Raw genomic sequence first — 17595 nt, forward strand, 5'->3', positions numbered from 1 at the left:
AGTCTTTAACAGGTCCTTAATTAAAATAATCCAAATGCCTGTAGGAGGGTGTTCTTTTTTTTAATTAACATTTAATTAAAACATTTTCAAAACACCCACAGCGATGGCAATTCACAACAATTAATTTAAAATGGCCAATGTATCAGATAAAAAAAGTGTAAATATAGACAGTATCTGTCAACGTGGGGTTATGGGCCAAACACTGACTCACTTGGTCAAATGTCAGCTAAAAAAAAATAAAACTGCTGTGAACAGGTTGGGCTGAATTTCTACAAGTGAGTCACATTTGTGGGTCACTGTTAAAGTGTGGGCCACATCCAGAAGAAGCAGAACGGTTCATTTAAAACTGTTCTGTTTCTGGGCAGCTTGAAACTTCCAGGTTCAAGTTTCAATCTGAGACCACGCCCTCATAGATTTGTGACCCCGCCCTCAGTGCTTGGTGACCCCGCCCTGTTCATCACACCTGAGGGTAATCAACAGGAGCTCCATCCACCTGCACTGTTCCACAGTCAGCAGAGAAGAAGAGGAAATGTTTGAATCTTCAAAGAAGTTAAAGCTGAAGAAGACTGACTTTAACCAAGAATGGAAGTGGCTGGTGGAGCTGCTGGAGCTGCTGGAGCTGCTGGAGAAGCCGGAGAAGCTGGAGCTGCTGGAGAAGCCGGAGAAGCTGGAGGTGCTGGAGCTGCTGGAGCTGCTGTGCACCAACCAGCAAACAAACCAGCAAACAGGACAAACGCGTGTGTATGTAAATACCATTTCCTACCACTGGGACGTGAACAGAGTCAAATCAAAGTCTTGTTACCTTCAACTTTTTTTAGGAGAAGTGATCATGGAGCAGGAAGAGGAAACAGAACCGACGGCTTTGGAACTGAGAACTCTGACAGACCAGAAGAACGAGTTCAACGTTGGACTGACCGTCTACAGGACCGGGTCCAGGACTCAAACCTCGAACCTCCTACAGCTGCAGGACAACGGTGACCGTCTGGACCAACATCTCAAAGTAGGTGAAGATTTAGTTCTTGGTCTGAGGAGGCCGCCGTGCCTCAAACCAGGGTGAGTCAAAAAGTTCTAAGACTGACGTAAAAACAAAAAATAAAACCTGAATTCATCAGAAATCTGTCTGAACATGAACAGCAGACGCTCATCTGTCTGAGGACTTTATGACTGACCCTGGTCTCTGCCCTCAGCTACTGTTTCTTCCTGTTTATATAACTCTTTGCTGTGATTGGCTGTGCTGTTCTATGAGATGTTCTGCTGTTCTGGTTCTGTGTTACACTACAGTACGCTCTTCTCTGTTACGCTGTTGTTTTGTTTTATCTGGTTCTACGCTCTCTAACTGTTGGTACTGATGTTTGTTTGACATTTGTCTCCGTTGTGAAGATGTTCTGACCCAGATGATGTTTTCAGTGGTTGCTTTTAAACAGTTCTGTTGAACTGATGGAATCAGGGATCTGATGTGTTTCTCAGCCCACTCATGTTTTTGTTGTTTACACTGAATACATTCATTACTGCTGGTCAGGAACTATAGCAGTGACAATAAGAGCCGAACAGGAAGGAAAACAGTTTTTGTCACCGTCGTCTGTGGTTAAAATCACGACAGGAACCGAGGAAAAGAACGAGAATCTCAGCTGCTTCACGACCGAGGTGAAAATGAAGTTTAAAAAAAAAACAACACAATACTTTCTGTGGTAGTAATTATCAGAGGAAGTTAAAACAATGATAATTAAAAATGTAATCACTCCAACAATGTCATGAAGACAAAAAAATCATTTAGTGAGAGCGGAGCTGACAGTGACTGTTTGAAGTCACCAAATAAACATCGTCGTTGAACGTCAGAGCGATGAAGTCGTCGCGGTGAAAACCTTCCTCCGCGTCTTCACACCGTTTCAGTCTGTGTGACATGAATCAACACAACAGCAGGGGCCGCCGTGAATACAGATGACAGAATTAACTGTAACCTTATGTCAATTTCCATGTGGTAGATTTCAGCAGAGACGGCGGGAACTGATCCAGGACCAGAGCCCGGCCTCCTGTTTAGATGCACATACATTAGAGAAAACGCTGCAGCGCCACATTTTTATCATCGGCATAATTAACAGGAGGCTGTTTGACGACGTGGTTTCTATAAAAAAAAAAAAAAACACACACCGGTGAAAGTGTGTGTGTGTGTGTGTGTCATCTGTTCAAGAACCCCTGCATTTTAGTTCTAGTGAGGTTTGTTTTTCCTGTTTCAGATCTGAAACTGCGGATCTTTAGATTATATTCTGATGAGATGCAACATCGTGAGGTCGGTGTTTTGTTTTTTTCATTGACTAGTGGCTGAACAGTGAGAAAGAGCAGAAATAGATTTATTCCCTGTTGTAACTTTTCTCTACAACTATCTGTCCTACTCTTTTATTATGAGTTAATGGTGTTAGCCATTTGTGTGCTAACCTTTAGCAAGTATGTTGTGGTGCTAACGGCTTTGTTTTAGTCTGTACGATTTTTGCTTTTATTACTTGACCTACACTAAATTAACAGAAATGACTTTGAGTTTTTCAAGTTGTCAAGTTGAATGTATACATATTTTTTGTTATTTAGAACCCAAGAAGTTTGACTTTGATTTGAATATTTGAATTTACCTCAAGTCACTTCTGCTGTGATAGAAATAAGAATAAAAATAAGTTGACCTCTGAGTCTGAGTTCACACATTCAACCATGTGCAACTACAACAGTAGGGGGCAGTGTTGTTGACTCATAGCAGATACATTCTTTAGTGTTGTCGGAGGGAAATATGGGCGAGTCCATTATTCTTTTTCCATTAATCATCAGTGTAAAAATACTTTTATCAACAACATCGACCGCAGCTCCTCAGCTCCCCCTGCAGACTGAGGAGAACTTAGGCCCCGCCCTCTCATGCCGGCCCTAGTTTAGCTACACTCTTGGGATTAATGATGGCGCTTTACAGGGGAACACTCTGCTCTAGGAGTGGGAGGGAGGTAGGGGTGGGGGGGGGCTGGTGTTCCCTCTTTGCTTTCGGGATTTGCAGCACGCGCTCGTTCCCCCATCGACGACGACCGTGCCGTAAACTCGCATATTGATTAATTGGAGTGATTTCAGGGAGGAGAGTGTAACCAGTCTCTGTAGAAAATGCTGTAATTGGATTTCTGCAACTGGGATTATGTGGAGACGTATGGAAGCTATAAGTCTCCGCGCTGAAAGCAGGCCAACGTTCCATCGAACGCTCCTGCAACGAGAACCCACGAGTTTATTCACAAATCAGTAAAGGCTCCGACACGGCCCGGCTGGTTGGTGGTTCATGAGACTGGAGCAGTGCTGAGAGAAGTTGGCCGTTCTCTGGAAGGATGATGGTAATGACACAGCGTTCAACAAACTGTTGTGCTTTTGACATTAAAATGTTCTGTTTCATCGCTGACGTCGGTAAAAGTTTTCAGAGAGCCATTGTTCGGTCTGATCTGTCAGTTACTTTGTACATTTTTATTTCTTTAAATGTGAAAGTAATTCTAAAGCGACAAAAGAAGCGTCGTCAGGAAAAAAAACTCGGTTTTACTGCAGGATTATTTTGGTTTGATGATAAACTGAGGCTTTTACTGGAATAAGAACGGATGTAAAAGTGGATCTCTGTAAAGATGTTTTTTGTTTTTCATTTAGTTTTCTGATAAAAACAGATGGAGCTTGAAAAACATCAATGGACCCTATACTGTAGCCCTGAGCTGTCCATGGTGCTGATGTCGTCTGTTTAAAGGTCAAGGTTGACCACCTTCTCCATTTATATTTTTTCTTCATGTTTCCCTCTTTGTTGCCGACGGGTCATGTTTGGATTTTAAATGTAAACAAATCTGTTTGTGGATCTTTGACGTCATGGTGACGATAAACTGGAGATTAACTGTAGATTAAATATGCTTAATGAGAATTAAATGAGTTCTTTAAGGCTGCTCCTCAGCAGAGAGTCTGGAACTTCTCATCAGTCCTGCAGTGGTTCTGACACTGGGCCACATCTGCTGCCCCCTATAGGATGCAGCTTCCTGCGTCTTCCTTCCTGCTGCCGTCTAATAAGACATTATGACTCCTGATTGAGTGCTGAGGTTTTTTTTTTTTTTTTCAGCTCCTGTTTTTTAGTTGCTGCGGCGCTGAGCTGCTGATGGAAAGAAAAAACTCTGTCAAACGCCACCAGCGTATTATGGCTGATCGATATTGGCTCGCCAACCATTTCTTTGCTGCTGACAGCTCTGTGCTCGCTATCTGGGTTGTGTCATGCCTCAGTCAGGTAATAGGAATGGAAGTGGGGGGGGAGAGCGGGGGGGTACATATACACAGAGAGGGGAGAGAGAGAGAGAGAGAGAGGTGCTGGAGAGGAGGAAAAAAATCACTGGAAGATAGAGAAAGGACAAAGTGGGCTAGATTGACAGATATGGCCCGCGGGCCAGTGACAACAAATAGAAACCAACCAGGTATATTCACCTCTGACGCTGGATTAGAGCAGAGCAGAGAAGGAACTAAAAGTTCTCCTGTTGGAGGAACTGAGTTTTCAACAAACGTACGATGAATAAAAATCTGCTGAAGTCGACAAATAACAACAACAACAAACACATTATTAAACCCAACCTTTACAGCCCACATAGACAAACTGATATGTCCTAATTATGGGCCACTGGTGGTTAAGACCCAGATCAGAGAAATACAAGAGATATATGGACAGTATGTAGAGATGTAGGTGAGATCTGTGGACCACTAGAACCTGACCCAAAGTCAGAACTGTTCTGGTTCAGCCCAGATCAATCAGACCAACGTCCTGGTTCATCATACTTTGAGCCAGAGTACTGTGAATATTTTACTTGGACCGGTTCCATCCATGTGGGTCACTGCTGTCTTTGAAGTTTGGCTGTGATGTGACCTACTTTCTGGATATGACACGTGGGCCACTAAGGACCAGAGGTTGATTGTTTTTCATGGACCTAATGGTCCTTAACACGTTCATTGAGATACGATTGGTTTCAGGCCCCCGACTCTTTCTTTTTTTTTTTTTTTTTCCAAATTGATTAAACACCGTGACGCTGAGGCGACAGACTGGACGTCGTCCTCTCGCTCGGACTCAGGACACTGGAACCCATCACTGTTAGGATCCGTCCTGAAACACCGGGGAGCCCAGGTCTAAGTGATACAGATCGGTGCATTAGTGCAGTGGTGGGGAATGTGATCTGGGCCGGTTGAGGAGAAAAGTCCATTACCAGAGCAGGACCCAAACGTATGGGAGCTGTGGGTTTGTGGGGCACAGATGAATTGTGTCATTAGATTTTCTTTTTTTCCTCTTCAGAATTTTCCTCCTCACATTCATCATCAACACACATTACAATAGTAAATGACCGGAGCTGTTAATGTGTGGTAACTGGAGGCTGAATTACCCCCTCACCTGGGTGTATAATTTACAGAGAGCCATCCTTTACCATTACTGCAGTGAGACAGTGATTACCAGAGGAATATGAAGAACAGCGCCACCACACAGAAGACCTCATAAATAATATATATAATTTACCATTATATTATAATTTCAAATTAGTATTAGTATATATTTTATCTATACATCTTCTGGTAAATTCTTCTAATTTTCACTTTATTCTGTATTGAGGTAAATATTTTATGTCATTTTTTATATTTTAACATCTTCTGGTAAATTCTTCTCATTTTCACTTTATTCTGTATTGAGGTAAAATAATATATAATAATAAATAATTTTACCAAAAAGTATTTCTTCAGTAAATTAAGCGTAAAAGTCAATGAATTTTGCTGCAGGAAAATTTGGACAAAATTTTAAATTAAATAGGTTTGATCACTGATGCCTCCAACTGTAGTTATTATGTGGTATAGATCTAAAATGTCCTGCAGTGAAATGAGGCCGTGAGTCAGTGTTGAACTGAACTGACACTGAAGGTCATTCTGTCCTTTTGTCAAGAAAATAAACATTTATTCAGAAGAGCTACAGGTTTGAACATCGTTTTCAGCTTCAACAACTCTGTTTTCCCAGATCCTCTCCTAACTTTTTAAAATTCCAACTTTTTCCCTCCTCAGTCTGCGTTAACCCATATTACACTGTGTTAAAAATAACATTTCCTTCCATTGTTATTCCATCATTTTGAACCAAGTTCTAGCACATTCTATTAGCACGGTGAGGAAACTCGGTCAGCAGTAACGGCTGGTCAATGTCAAACGGTCAGATAATGAGAAGTCTTTTTTTTTCCTGGGTCACGCTGCGTAAGTCTCGTTGAAAAGCTTTTATGTCCTCCCTATAGCTTCTCATTGAAAGATTAAACTGTGGGCTACGCACCAGTGATAAATCTGGGCCAGGTGTGGGCCGGGCCTGCTGCAGAGGACCATCAATAAAAGAAGGATGGCCGTTCCCTGTCAGACGGGAAGCAGGGGAGTAAACAAGATGTGGGGGAGAAACAGGGCTGCCCTTTCTGGAGGCAGAGCTTTATTGACTTTTATTTAAATGAGCGACCTTTTGTGGGCAGAAACTGTAGCGTTTGAGCGCAGCCTGCTGGACTGTGAGCTGCACTGACGACTTACTGAGTGTCTGACTCTGAGCTGGAGTCTTCTTTAACCCTCAGCACACCTGCTGTTAAAGCTGTCGGCTCTGGGAACTGTCATCAGTCNNNGAACCGAGTCCCTGAACTGAGTCACTGAACCGAGTCACTGAACCGAGTCACTGAACCGATTCTTTCTTCACATACAGTGAATACTTTGCTCTTGTACTAATTTCCTCGACGGTTTCATAAAGTATTTCTTTGTAATTGTGACCCTGGCTGCACTCTACTGCCCCCTGGTGTGCAGTCTTTATCCAATCCACAATCACAGTTTGAATGTAGTCACCAGTCCATGACCTCAATTCAAAACGTTGACCTTTAACCTGCAGCACTCGTCCTCTTTAAAAATAATCAAATGTAACAAACACTCTGTCCTTATACCTAAAGTTGGAAGTGTCGCCTGTTGGCGCCAGGAATCTAACCCCTAACCTTCTATGTGGAAGATGATCCAGTGCACCGTCTGACCACAGGCACCACACTGTAACATTATCAAGTATCTGTGACCTCAGCAGTTTATTATTAGACGTTCACTTTTGTACTTTTATCTAATGATTTCTGACAGATGTTGGAAAAGTATTCACTAATGTACTGTACTAAACTGTACTGTACTGTACTGTACTGTACTGTACTAGAACTGATGCACTAGTACTTATGTGTTTAATGTTTCATCTTCATTTTTTATATTCTTATTCTCACGTATATTTCAGGATCAGCCTGTGGTCCAGTGGGTTAAGCATTGGGTTTGTGATCAGTTTGATTCCCAGTTCAGTACCATGGGTATTTTCTAAGTACCAGGTGAACTTCTTCCTCATCCTCGTTTTTTTTATCGTCTTCCTTTTCGTCTTTTGTCCACCAACATCTTGTCGTCTGAGGTCACAGCCCCGTGGCTGACCCCTGACCCCTGACCTCTGACATGTTTGTTGTGATTACACGCTCACAGGAGTTCCGTCAGCTGAAGCTTTAATAAAGAGATGTTGGGGAGAAGCAACAAATAAAAGCCGGCAGATTCTTCCTGCAGATAATCGGTGCTCACCGCCCANAATAACGTCAACAGCAGATTTTCGGAGCCTTTATTTCTGCACTGAAGAACAAAGCGATTGCGATCGATGCGTTGTTTTGTGTCTCAGTGAGCAGAAGAAAAACTCTTTATTTATTTAAACTCTAAAATTCCCACAGATGCGCTGTGGTTCCTGGAGAGTCTCAGAACTGTTAACGACCTCTGACACTGAACCTCCGAGAAGGAAGAAGAATCGCTGTGTTTCCCCAGGTTTTGATAGATTTTCCCTGGAAATGAAAAATGTAAAAACATTCATTTCCTGCCTGTTCTGCAGCCGCTCTCAGGTGTCAGGGTTAAAACAAACAAAATGTTTTTGTTTTTTCTGTTGTCACTGTGATCAGAGGCTGAAGTTTCTCCCTGAAGTAACTTCTCTCATGTATTAACTGAACTAATTAAGTCGGTGTTTGTTGTTGTTGTTGTTGGTTTTTTTTCTAATCCTGTTCTTTGTGAACAAATCAGCCCTGGATTAAAAAAAAAAAGAAACCCCAGATGTTTATCCTCAAACGGTTCTTTCTTCTTTGTTTTTCTTCTGTTTCTGAAGACAAAGAGAAAACAGTGAAATGTTCTTGCAGTTCCTGCTTCACTTAGATCTCATTATTCTCCTCGTGTTCTTCTGGAACCCTACTTAAAAGTTAGTGCAGGAACAAGTGACAGAACTTTTTAATTGTAATTGAATTTCACAGGATGCTTTGAATTTTTATTTTTTTATTTTATTATTTTTTTTACAGACTCATTATCCCAGTATAGAGTCGTCTCAATCCAAACTCATTTCTGCAAATGAATCGGTACCAGGCACTTGGAAAAAAAAGTACAAGAAACGGTGTCTGTTGTTTTTACTATAAAAACCAGAACTACGACCTAGAAACAGTTCTGTCTCAGTTTCTGGCAATGGCCAACAGTACCAGGAACTAGAACTAATTAGCAGAAGGCACACAGAACTTTATGTTGTGCAGTAAATATGGAAGGCGTTTCTGTGCGACCGTGATTTGATATTTATTTAATTTTTAAAGTTGAGGCTGTAGAACAATCTCAAAACAGTTCCACTGAGGAACTTCACTGCTTGAAGACTTTTCAGTGTTGATCAGGTATAAACGGCCTACGGCGGGGCATTAGAGGAACTGGTACTTTATTAATGATCACTGTGGAACGTGTGCCAGTGTAAAGAACAAATCGGTTCCTGTTACAGCTCCGGTTCTCTGCAGGAAAAACCTAACTCATCAAGTCCTGTTGGTGTAGACTGGTCAAACGTCACCTCTAACTCAGAGACAGAGAGTGAATCAGTCCTTTTTGTGTACCGATGTCACTGTACACCACTGTACTGCATAACTGTAGTAATTCCTCAAACGAGGCCACGTGTAGTGGAGGAGATCAGAGCTGCAGTCTACTTCACTCCTGACTTTATTTTCCAGTCAAACTTGTTCAAGTGCAAATGCAAACTTGGCACATTTTTCACTGATGTCACAGACGGAGGGAAACGTTTCCTGGGCTGCAGTCATTAATCCAGAGGAGCGTGGACTGTGAGGGGAGAGGAGTTTGTTTTTGTCTTTGAGTCCTTGTTTATCCTGCTTTTTCATTGTTCCTCTGCTTATATTCTGCCATCATTTATTCAAATGGTTTAATAATAAACCAACTGGGTCATAGACCGATGTGCACCGTCAGCTTCAGCCGGGATTTATCTCTGTTTGTAATCACTCCAGTCTGATCAGCAGCTAAATTCTGTTCAAAATGAACAAAAACAGGAATTAATTAGTGGTGAGAGGCAATGGAAAATCATTAATTAGAGCATTTGAAGTGAAATAATTGAATTTAAGGACTAGGTCAATCAATTATTTTTCATCACCTTCTCTCTGTACTGTCTTACTTTGTCTACTGCGATCACAGAGTACTACAAACTCACAGGACAAATACAGCTGTTCAACATCTGAAGAACCTTTTTATTTGACAAACAGTCGACTGACGACACGGTTTCTCCTTACATGAACTGGTGTAGCTAACGTCAGCGCTGGTGTGTGTGTGTGTGTGTGTGTGTGTGTGTGTGTGCCAGGACTGTTGTAGCTAACAGTAACTCACAGCAACATTCTTTAAGGAGATACTGCAGACTTGAAGTACCGCCGTCATAAGAACATTTCTCCTTTCTGATTCACTCATTGAATTCTGTTCACCCGTTTGTTAATGACAAATTAACTTTAGCCTCTTTACTGCCACCTATAGGGCTAGAGTGTTCATATCCGTGTGCCAGAATGAACCCTAATTTGTTGTTTTTGTATTTGTTGTGTGTCATTTTTTAATAATAGTTTTGTACTTTGTTTGCAGTATGTTGTTTCTGTAGAAAAGCCAGTGAAGAATGAACTTTTCTTTCTAAAAATTAATCTTGTTTTCCTAACTTTCTGACTGCGTTCACAGCCTGTAGTTCTCAGTACTGTTATAATATATGGTCTAGTGGTAGAACCTATTTGTCTTGCACAGCTGACCAGTTTATTTTGGGTGTTTGGGTCAGCATTGTTCTAAAAGGTTTGCCCGAAACACTGAGGGGAGGGGCCAGTAAAGGTCAGAGCAGTCGTGGGTTTGTTGTCATTTTTAAAAAAACATATATAAAAACTCAGAAGATCTTTTTATCCGACTGAACTGAAAGTGTTGTTTACCCATGGATATGCATTTATTACAGCAGCTGGAAACAGCGTGCTGAGACATCAGATCAACAAACGTGAGCTTTGTTGTTCTGGAAACCATTTTCTGCTGAAATTCATTTGCATTGAAAAGCATTAGATAAACATTTCTTTTTCTTTTTACGGCGCTTCATGTTCCACAACATTAACTGCATCCCTGGGCATTAATGTAGAGAACTGAGGATGCAGTGCATTGTGGGATTGAATTGATTTGTTCCCATGGTCATGGAAGAACAGCCCTATCACTTACAGACCATTTTAGTCAGGAGTAAAAAAAAACCTATTCTTTGAATATGTTTTTGTGATGGAACCTGCAGACTGGATGAAAGCGTTTTCAATGGCGTCGTCTTCATCCAGACCTCAGGTCTTCATCAGACTTTTTATCCCCTCCTTTGAAAGCAGAGAAAAACCCTCTCTCTTTCATATTTGAGGCGGTGCAGATCTCATCTCAGAATCATTTTCATACGACACAGACTGGGTCAATTATTACAGCAGCAGAGCAGAGGATTATGGGAGTTAGCAGAGCAGACACAGTCTTTTGTGTTCAGCCTCAGAGACTTTCAAAAACAGACCTGTCAGCACCGATGACTGTGGCTCTGCTGCAGATAAGTCCCTCCAACTATTATCCTCCGTAAGCTAGCTGTGCCGAACCACGACTTTAGCCTCAAACCCTCCACAGAGTTGTTTTGTAAAGAACTCCCGGTCCCACCAGGATCGGACAAACGCTTCAGGCCAGTGTTTGTGACCAAACTGATGAAACAGGGACTGAGATTCTTCACACTAAAACACGCTAAAACATGAGGCTACAATCAGCTAAAAGTTAGCAAGTCATTTGTAATAACAGCAGTTCATCATTAACATTTCTACTTCCACCTAAACATACAAAAACAAAGCAGCAGATTACAGTACTCAGACGTTAACAGTTAGCAGTTAGCTAAAACATGGTTCAGTTTGGCAAACTTTCCCAAACTCTGAATGCAAACATCGAAATTTCAACAAAAAGTTAGCAGAAAGATTGTTGCCAGAAATCTGCAAAAATTACCATGAAGAAAAGTCAGCGTTCTCTAAAATATTCTAAAAACTTGACGTACTAATCCACATCAAGATCTAAGTCCACAACCGGCCAACGTTCTCTAAAATATTCTACTTTTAAACTTGACGTACTAATCCGCATCAAGATCTAAGTCCACAACCGGCCAGCGGGCCAGATGTTGGACACCCCGCTACAGTGAGCCTGCACGTGTCAGTCATCATTGGTTCATCCTGGCTGCTCTGATCCAATGATGTGTCTGTCAGTCTGTGAGGACATAAACGTCTGAGGCTGCAGGAAAATCCATACGTTCTAATGGAGCGCGTCTGTTATAGACACACACACGCGCGCGTGCGACGTCCACACGGCACTGGACATGAATTTCAATCCCAGTCTTGTAAACGTGTCAGCACGTTACGGTTATGAGGCAGAGAAGAAGCTGAGGACGATGAACGGCCAGTGAAGAACCTGGATCTGCATCGACACCAGAGTGTGAGCAGAACCGACCCAGTCAGAAACACACACACACACACACTTCTATCAATGAGAAAAGAGGTTCAGGATCTGAACCCAGATCAGCTATAAACCTCGCAGCCCTTCAGTTTTTTTCCCAGACTCCTTCACTCTGTGATTCATGACATCAGCCGCTCCATAAATAACAGCAGAAATGAGCCTTTATTCTCCTTACCTTCCCCACATACTGCGGTTCTGAGCCCATGTACTCCTCCAGCACAAAGAACTGGTTCCACACCCAGCCTCTCTTGACCCGCTGCGATCCGGCCCGTCCATTTCTCATCGGGCCCCCCAAACCCCTGGCGCGCTCCCGCCCGCCCGTCCTGCTTCGCCCCAGCAGCAGCAGCGACGACGAAGGGGGGCGTGAGGAGGAGACTGAGCCGGCGTCGACCAGGATCCAGAGGAACAGCAGCAGACAGTTCCGTGTTAGCATTGGGGATCTGTGAGGTTCAGTCCCCCCCGAGGTCTACGGTCCACAGAGGAGAGGGCTGAGCCACGCTGGACAGTGAGGAGAGCCGGATGTGGCTCAACCACAGGGTAGTGTCTCCTGGTTCCACTCAGAGGGTCATGGAGGTCATCACCTGGAGGACACAGAGGGAAATGTATCACTGACTGTGGTTAAAACCAATCTGAAGGCAGCAGTGTGTTGATGAGAATCTGGTGATAAGATTCGTATCACGATACGGGGAAACAATACGATATATTTCAATGTATTGCGATACTGTAGGAACAATAATTTGGTATCGATAGAATACAGTACCATGAAACAGAATATTTGAGATATTTCCTCCCACCTCAGTGTTGATGCTGCGTCACTGGTTCAACAAGTTTAGAGAAGCTGCAAAGTTTGTTTTTTTATTTCTGTGGTGAACAAATGTCAGACTGAGTAACTTTTGTCAGTTTTGAGCCGAGGTTTTATGTGGATTTTCTCCTCATTTAGAAAAATCGAGTTGTAAAGTTTGACAAAAGGCTTTTTTTAAAGAATGCTGGGAAAGAATTCAGAATAGTTCACATGGTTCTGTTCTGACTGAGCTCAACGACGGCTGAGGAATGCGTCCAAAAGGTTTTGTGTTCTGATCTGACCTTCAGCTACAAACCACAAAAACCCACAGGGCCGACCATGTGACGTGCTGTTTTATGATTTACCCAGCAGTGACTTGAGGAGAACTGCAGGGTCAGAACCAGATTCACTCTAGTACTAATGTAGAATTGTATTGGAATGTATGTTTAAAAAAGTTTTTAAAAAAAAGAGAGAGAAAAATCCCCCATTCACAGACAGTGTCGTTCGTCCTCATTCTCTCCGTTATATATTCAGTGTTAACACCGTCTCATTAGTCTGGGTCAAACTTCCTGTTTCCTGGACTCTGACTCACTGAAATAACACCAATAATAATAATGATGATGATGATGTGATGAAGATCTCCCACCCCTCCCCCCCGCTCCTCCTCTGTACACAGCATGATTCTCCTCCAGCCCACAGTTGTCATCTCAGCAGGTTTTGAAGAGTTTCGATTATAAAGGACTTTTTCTGCCGCTCCTTCACTGTGAAACTTTTAAATATTAATACGTCGTCCGTCAAATTTCCATCAGCACAGAATGAGTTCCACGATGCTGATGAAGCATCAGTTCCAGGTGATTGTCTCTGAACTCCACCACCAAACTTTTTACTATTTAAACAGAACCGCAGCATTTGTGGATTCCTCTGGTCAAGAAGAAAACAGTACCTGGTACTGATGACTCGCAGGGACAAAACCAAACCTGACCTGTTTTTTTAGCATAAATTATTTAACTCTAGAAAACCTTTGGATGTTGCTAACAGTTCCTGATGCTAACAGTTCCTGATGCTAACAGTTCCTGATGCTAACAGTTCCAGTTTTCATCCGAACTCATCAGCGAGCTGCTGTAACAGCAGGTAAACATTTCCAGGGACACCTCCGTTGACACCTCCCTGTCATACTGTAGATGATGGAGGTGCTGACGGAGGTGTCGGTGGAAAACACACTGATTATTGCTGTCGCTCAGACGTCGTCAGCAGCAGCAGCAGCAGCAGCAGTGCTCCTGGTAACAACGGTACCAGGAACACTGCTGCTGCAGTCACTGGTGTCACTGTCGTCACAGCTGCTGCTGCTGCTGCTGCTGCTGCTGCTGCTGCAGCTGCACTGTGTTCTGTTCACCACAGTGTGTGCGGTTGAACAAATCTGCAGAAATGACTGACAGGTGAAACAGGCGGCTGATGAAGAAGGGAATATTCTCTCTGTAACGATGTGAAGTCGACGTTCAGACGAGGAGTCGGAGGCAGAAACAAACCTGGTGATTGGAATAGTTAGGAGAACACAGCTGACCATGATTGACGTTGTCATAACTTGACAGTTTAACTCTCAAACAGCCGGCCCTGGTTGGACGCTCCTTTAATACCTGACCGTGATGACGGAGGAGTCCGATCTGTTGGTGCTCTGGGAGGAGGCAGTTTGTTGCTGTTGTGGACTATTTCATGGCCCGTATTTTGGGCAGGACACTGAGCGTCTTGCAAACACACCTGACCTTTGACCTGTGGGTCTGTTGATGTGAAGAAGGTCCAAATAATTTTTCACCGTTTTTTCTGTGCGTCAGTCAGTGTCGGTGTTTCTGGTTGATGTTAGCTGCAGGTGGCTAATGGGCGTGGCCTGTAGGATTGTGGTTTTCACCCCCTGTCCCCCCTACCCCCATCACAACAGAGTTGGTGTCTGATCTAAAGCCCAAATGTCTTGTGAAAGCTGGGTTTCTTGCTGACAGCCTGATCAGGGAACAGATGGTGTCGCGACGAGACGATTCAGTTGATGAGTGACAGATGTTTTTCTAAAAACGTTAGTTAATAAAAGTCTAAATCCAAAGTAAAGATGCTGGTTTGGTTAATCACCACCTGGTGAGACCACAGAGTTAAACACCTGTGAACTACCACAGAGTCTGCCGACACCCCCTCTGGTTCTGTCCACTGGTACTGCAGCGTTTTGTCCGTTTTTGCCTTAACCACTGCAGCAGTGTGTTAACATTTCACATTAACGGCTCTTCTGTCCACTGTGTGTATTTGCTTTAATTAGTCGGGCTGTTAAAAAGTACACTTCCCAGAGAACACTGCACTGAAAATCCACTGCAAAGTCCTGGTTGTGTCGACTCAGCGCTTGTGGAAAAGTCAGCGTCGGGGCACATTCATCACAAAAATAGCCTTGGCAACAAGAGACGTCGCCATTTGTCACTATTAAAAGAATGTGTTGTGGCTTCACTGTCCTGCTGCTTTAATGGAATCAGTGAGACACAGAGGTGTGGAGGGAAAATCTCTCCAACTCAGACCCAGACCCAGACCCAGACCCAGAGCGAACCACGACGGACGATTAGAGAAAGTCAGACACTGGAAAACTGGAATGTGAGCCCAGGTATCTATAAAAAATACTTCACTAGTATTTAATTTTTCTTATTAATTAAAATGTAACAATGGCATCAGCGATTCACAAGTTTGATTTTGGTGTGAATACGAGTGTGAATGAAATTCCAACAACTGATTGATCGAAAAAATCCACTGAAATACCAAAAATAAGAAAGAAACTTGACTTAAAAACCATAAAAATATATACATTAAATTTAAATAACGTTTGGATCGTAGTACTGATCTTATAGGAATTCAAGTACTGATTCTTGATGGTTAGTACACGGACTTTAAAACAGTAACCTTCAGAGCTGCTGTGGAATCCCAGCGAACGGCAGCCATATAATTATCTTCTATATGGAACCATGACAGTGTCACAGAAATGTGACTTTCCCCAGGTAATAAAAAAAAACACAAATTCTTCATCTTCCCAGCAACAGAGCCCACAGCCTTTTTATATCCACAGCTGCCTGGACATAACGTGGGCTGGAGGAATCTTCTGGATCTCCCTGAACGTCAGGAGCGTGGGATGTTTGAAATAATAAAAAATAAAACCAGGGAAGCCGACTCATCATGTTATATTAACACTTTTATTGTTCAGGGATCCTGCTTTTGTGCACAGCTATAACATGCAATTAGCCTCTCCCCTGGAAGTCCTTAAAAAGATCAGCTGATTGGTTTTTGGAGTGAGATTCCACCACTTTCCGAACGCTAATGTTTTTACTTCGATGCTTTGGGATTCAGTATTCAATATGTTGATGTTCGCAGCTCAGAGCAGCTACGTCCACAACTGTACCGGGATTGTTGTAGCTAACGTTAGCTCTGGTGTTGTCTTCTGGCTTGAAAAAACTCATCACTGCCACCTACTGGCGTTTGTGTTAACCTCTTTGTTATGGGTGTGCTAAAAATGAGATAATTTTTTTTTTAATTATACAGTCTGTAACTAATTAAAGTGTTGAAGTCCCAGCTCTAAGTGGTGACAAGAGCCCCTCCTTCAGGCCATGTGAGTCCACTGACTGTCTGTGGTTTCACTAAGCTCTGGACAAAGCATCTATTCATAACAAAAGCTGAAGAAAATGAACAAATGTTCTCCAGTAATGAACTCCGCCGCGGTCTTCACTGTTCATTAGTGGACTTTATGAGTTCTTCATGTGGAGCTACTTGATCATTCAGCCTTATTCATTAAACCACAGCCTCATCACCGTGTTGTTCAGCCACGTTGTCTCGTCAGATTCTAACCACGTCACCCCCTCCATCCGTCCGTCCGTCCGTCCGTCATCTTCTGTCCTCAGCTTCACTGCTCATATTTCCCCCTCAGTCAGAGCTGTAGGTTCAGCGGAGGTCAGCGCTGTGATCATGGAGGTGACGCAACTGAACATCAACCCGTTTGTTATTATGAGATGTGGACAACAATATGGTCCGTGTCTGTGTCTGTGCAGTAGAATAGAAGACCTTGAGTCTCCTGACAAGATGCTTTTCTCTCCCATGTTACAGATTGGATTCTGGCCTCACAGATTTCATTCTTCTCCATAGACAGTAGAGTAAATAAATGAACTGTTGGTTCTTTCAGGGCTGCTGTGAGTCAGAGGAAACCAAGGTTGAGATGGTCTGGACGAGCTCTGAGGACGGAGACGACCTGTCCTCCATCACCAGACTGATCACTTGTTTGGTGTCCAAAACTGGTCAAATCCCAGACAGTTCACCAGACCATCATAGGGTTAAATACCCTGAGAGCTATAATCTCTAGGTCATCTGTAAACCTGCATATACAGTATATATAAATATATAAAATTCCAAAGTAGCCTGTGAGAATCCACCACAGTCCACTCGCTGTTGCGTCATCAACAACAGGGGAAAAAAAAGAACGCTTCTTTAAATAACTTCCCTGGGAAATAGAAATAATGAGTGGCGGCGTCAGGTAATTTAATCTGCTAAGACTTTGTCACGTCCCTGAGTAGCGTAGCACATCCATAACCGTGGAAACACCGCAGGTGTTAAAAACAGGAGAGCCTCTCCGCCCACACATCCATCCCTGATTTGAAGTGAGTCACAGCTCGCCGCCGTCCGACCAGTCCAAGCCCACTTATTTGTTTGTCATGTTTACGGCAGCGTGGACAACTAATAACTCGCAGTGGGAGCCTCTGGTGGGTGGTAATGTTCGCAGGCAGATCGCTCGGCTGTAGGATTTCTGATTGGTGAAGGCTCGGCGTGGCGAGGAGGCCGTCAGCCCCGCTGTGTCACGTTATCTGAAGTAGACACGCGGGTCAGAAAAAACCCGAGCCCCGACACATGCTAATGAACTTCTCATCAAATATGCATGTGGGCCTCCCAGAGGCAGCGGCGGGGGG

At 43.2% G+C, this 17595-nt stretch overlaps 1 protein-coding gene across 1 annotated transcript in view; it reads right to left on the reverse strand.

Moving 5' to 3' along the window:
* LOC103377436 (cadherin-12-like) overlaps window positions 1-17595 on the reverse strand; it is an 87008-nt gene that overhangs the window by 44077 nt on the left and 25336 nt on the right. Inside the window, exon 2 of the mRNA XM_008308248.3 lies at window positions 12023-12428. Coding sequence (XP_008306470.2) covers window positions 12023-12280 — 258 coding nt within the window. The 5' untranslated portion in view covers window positions 12281-12428. The remainder of the gene's footprint in view (window positions 1-12022; window positions 12429-17595) is intronic.

This window comes from Cynoglossus semilaevis, chromosome 3 (genome assembly GCF_000523025.1).
Source record: "Cynoglossus semilaevis isolate Cse_v1.0 chromosome 3, Cse_v1.0, whole genome shotgun sequence".
Taxonomy (NCBI): domain Eukaryota; kingdom Metazoa; phylum Chordata; class Actinopteri; order Pleuronectiformes; family Cynoglossidae; genus Cynoglossus; species Cynoglossus semilaevis.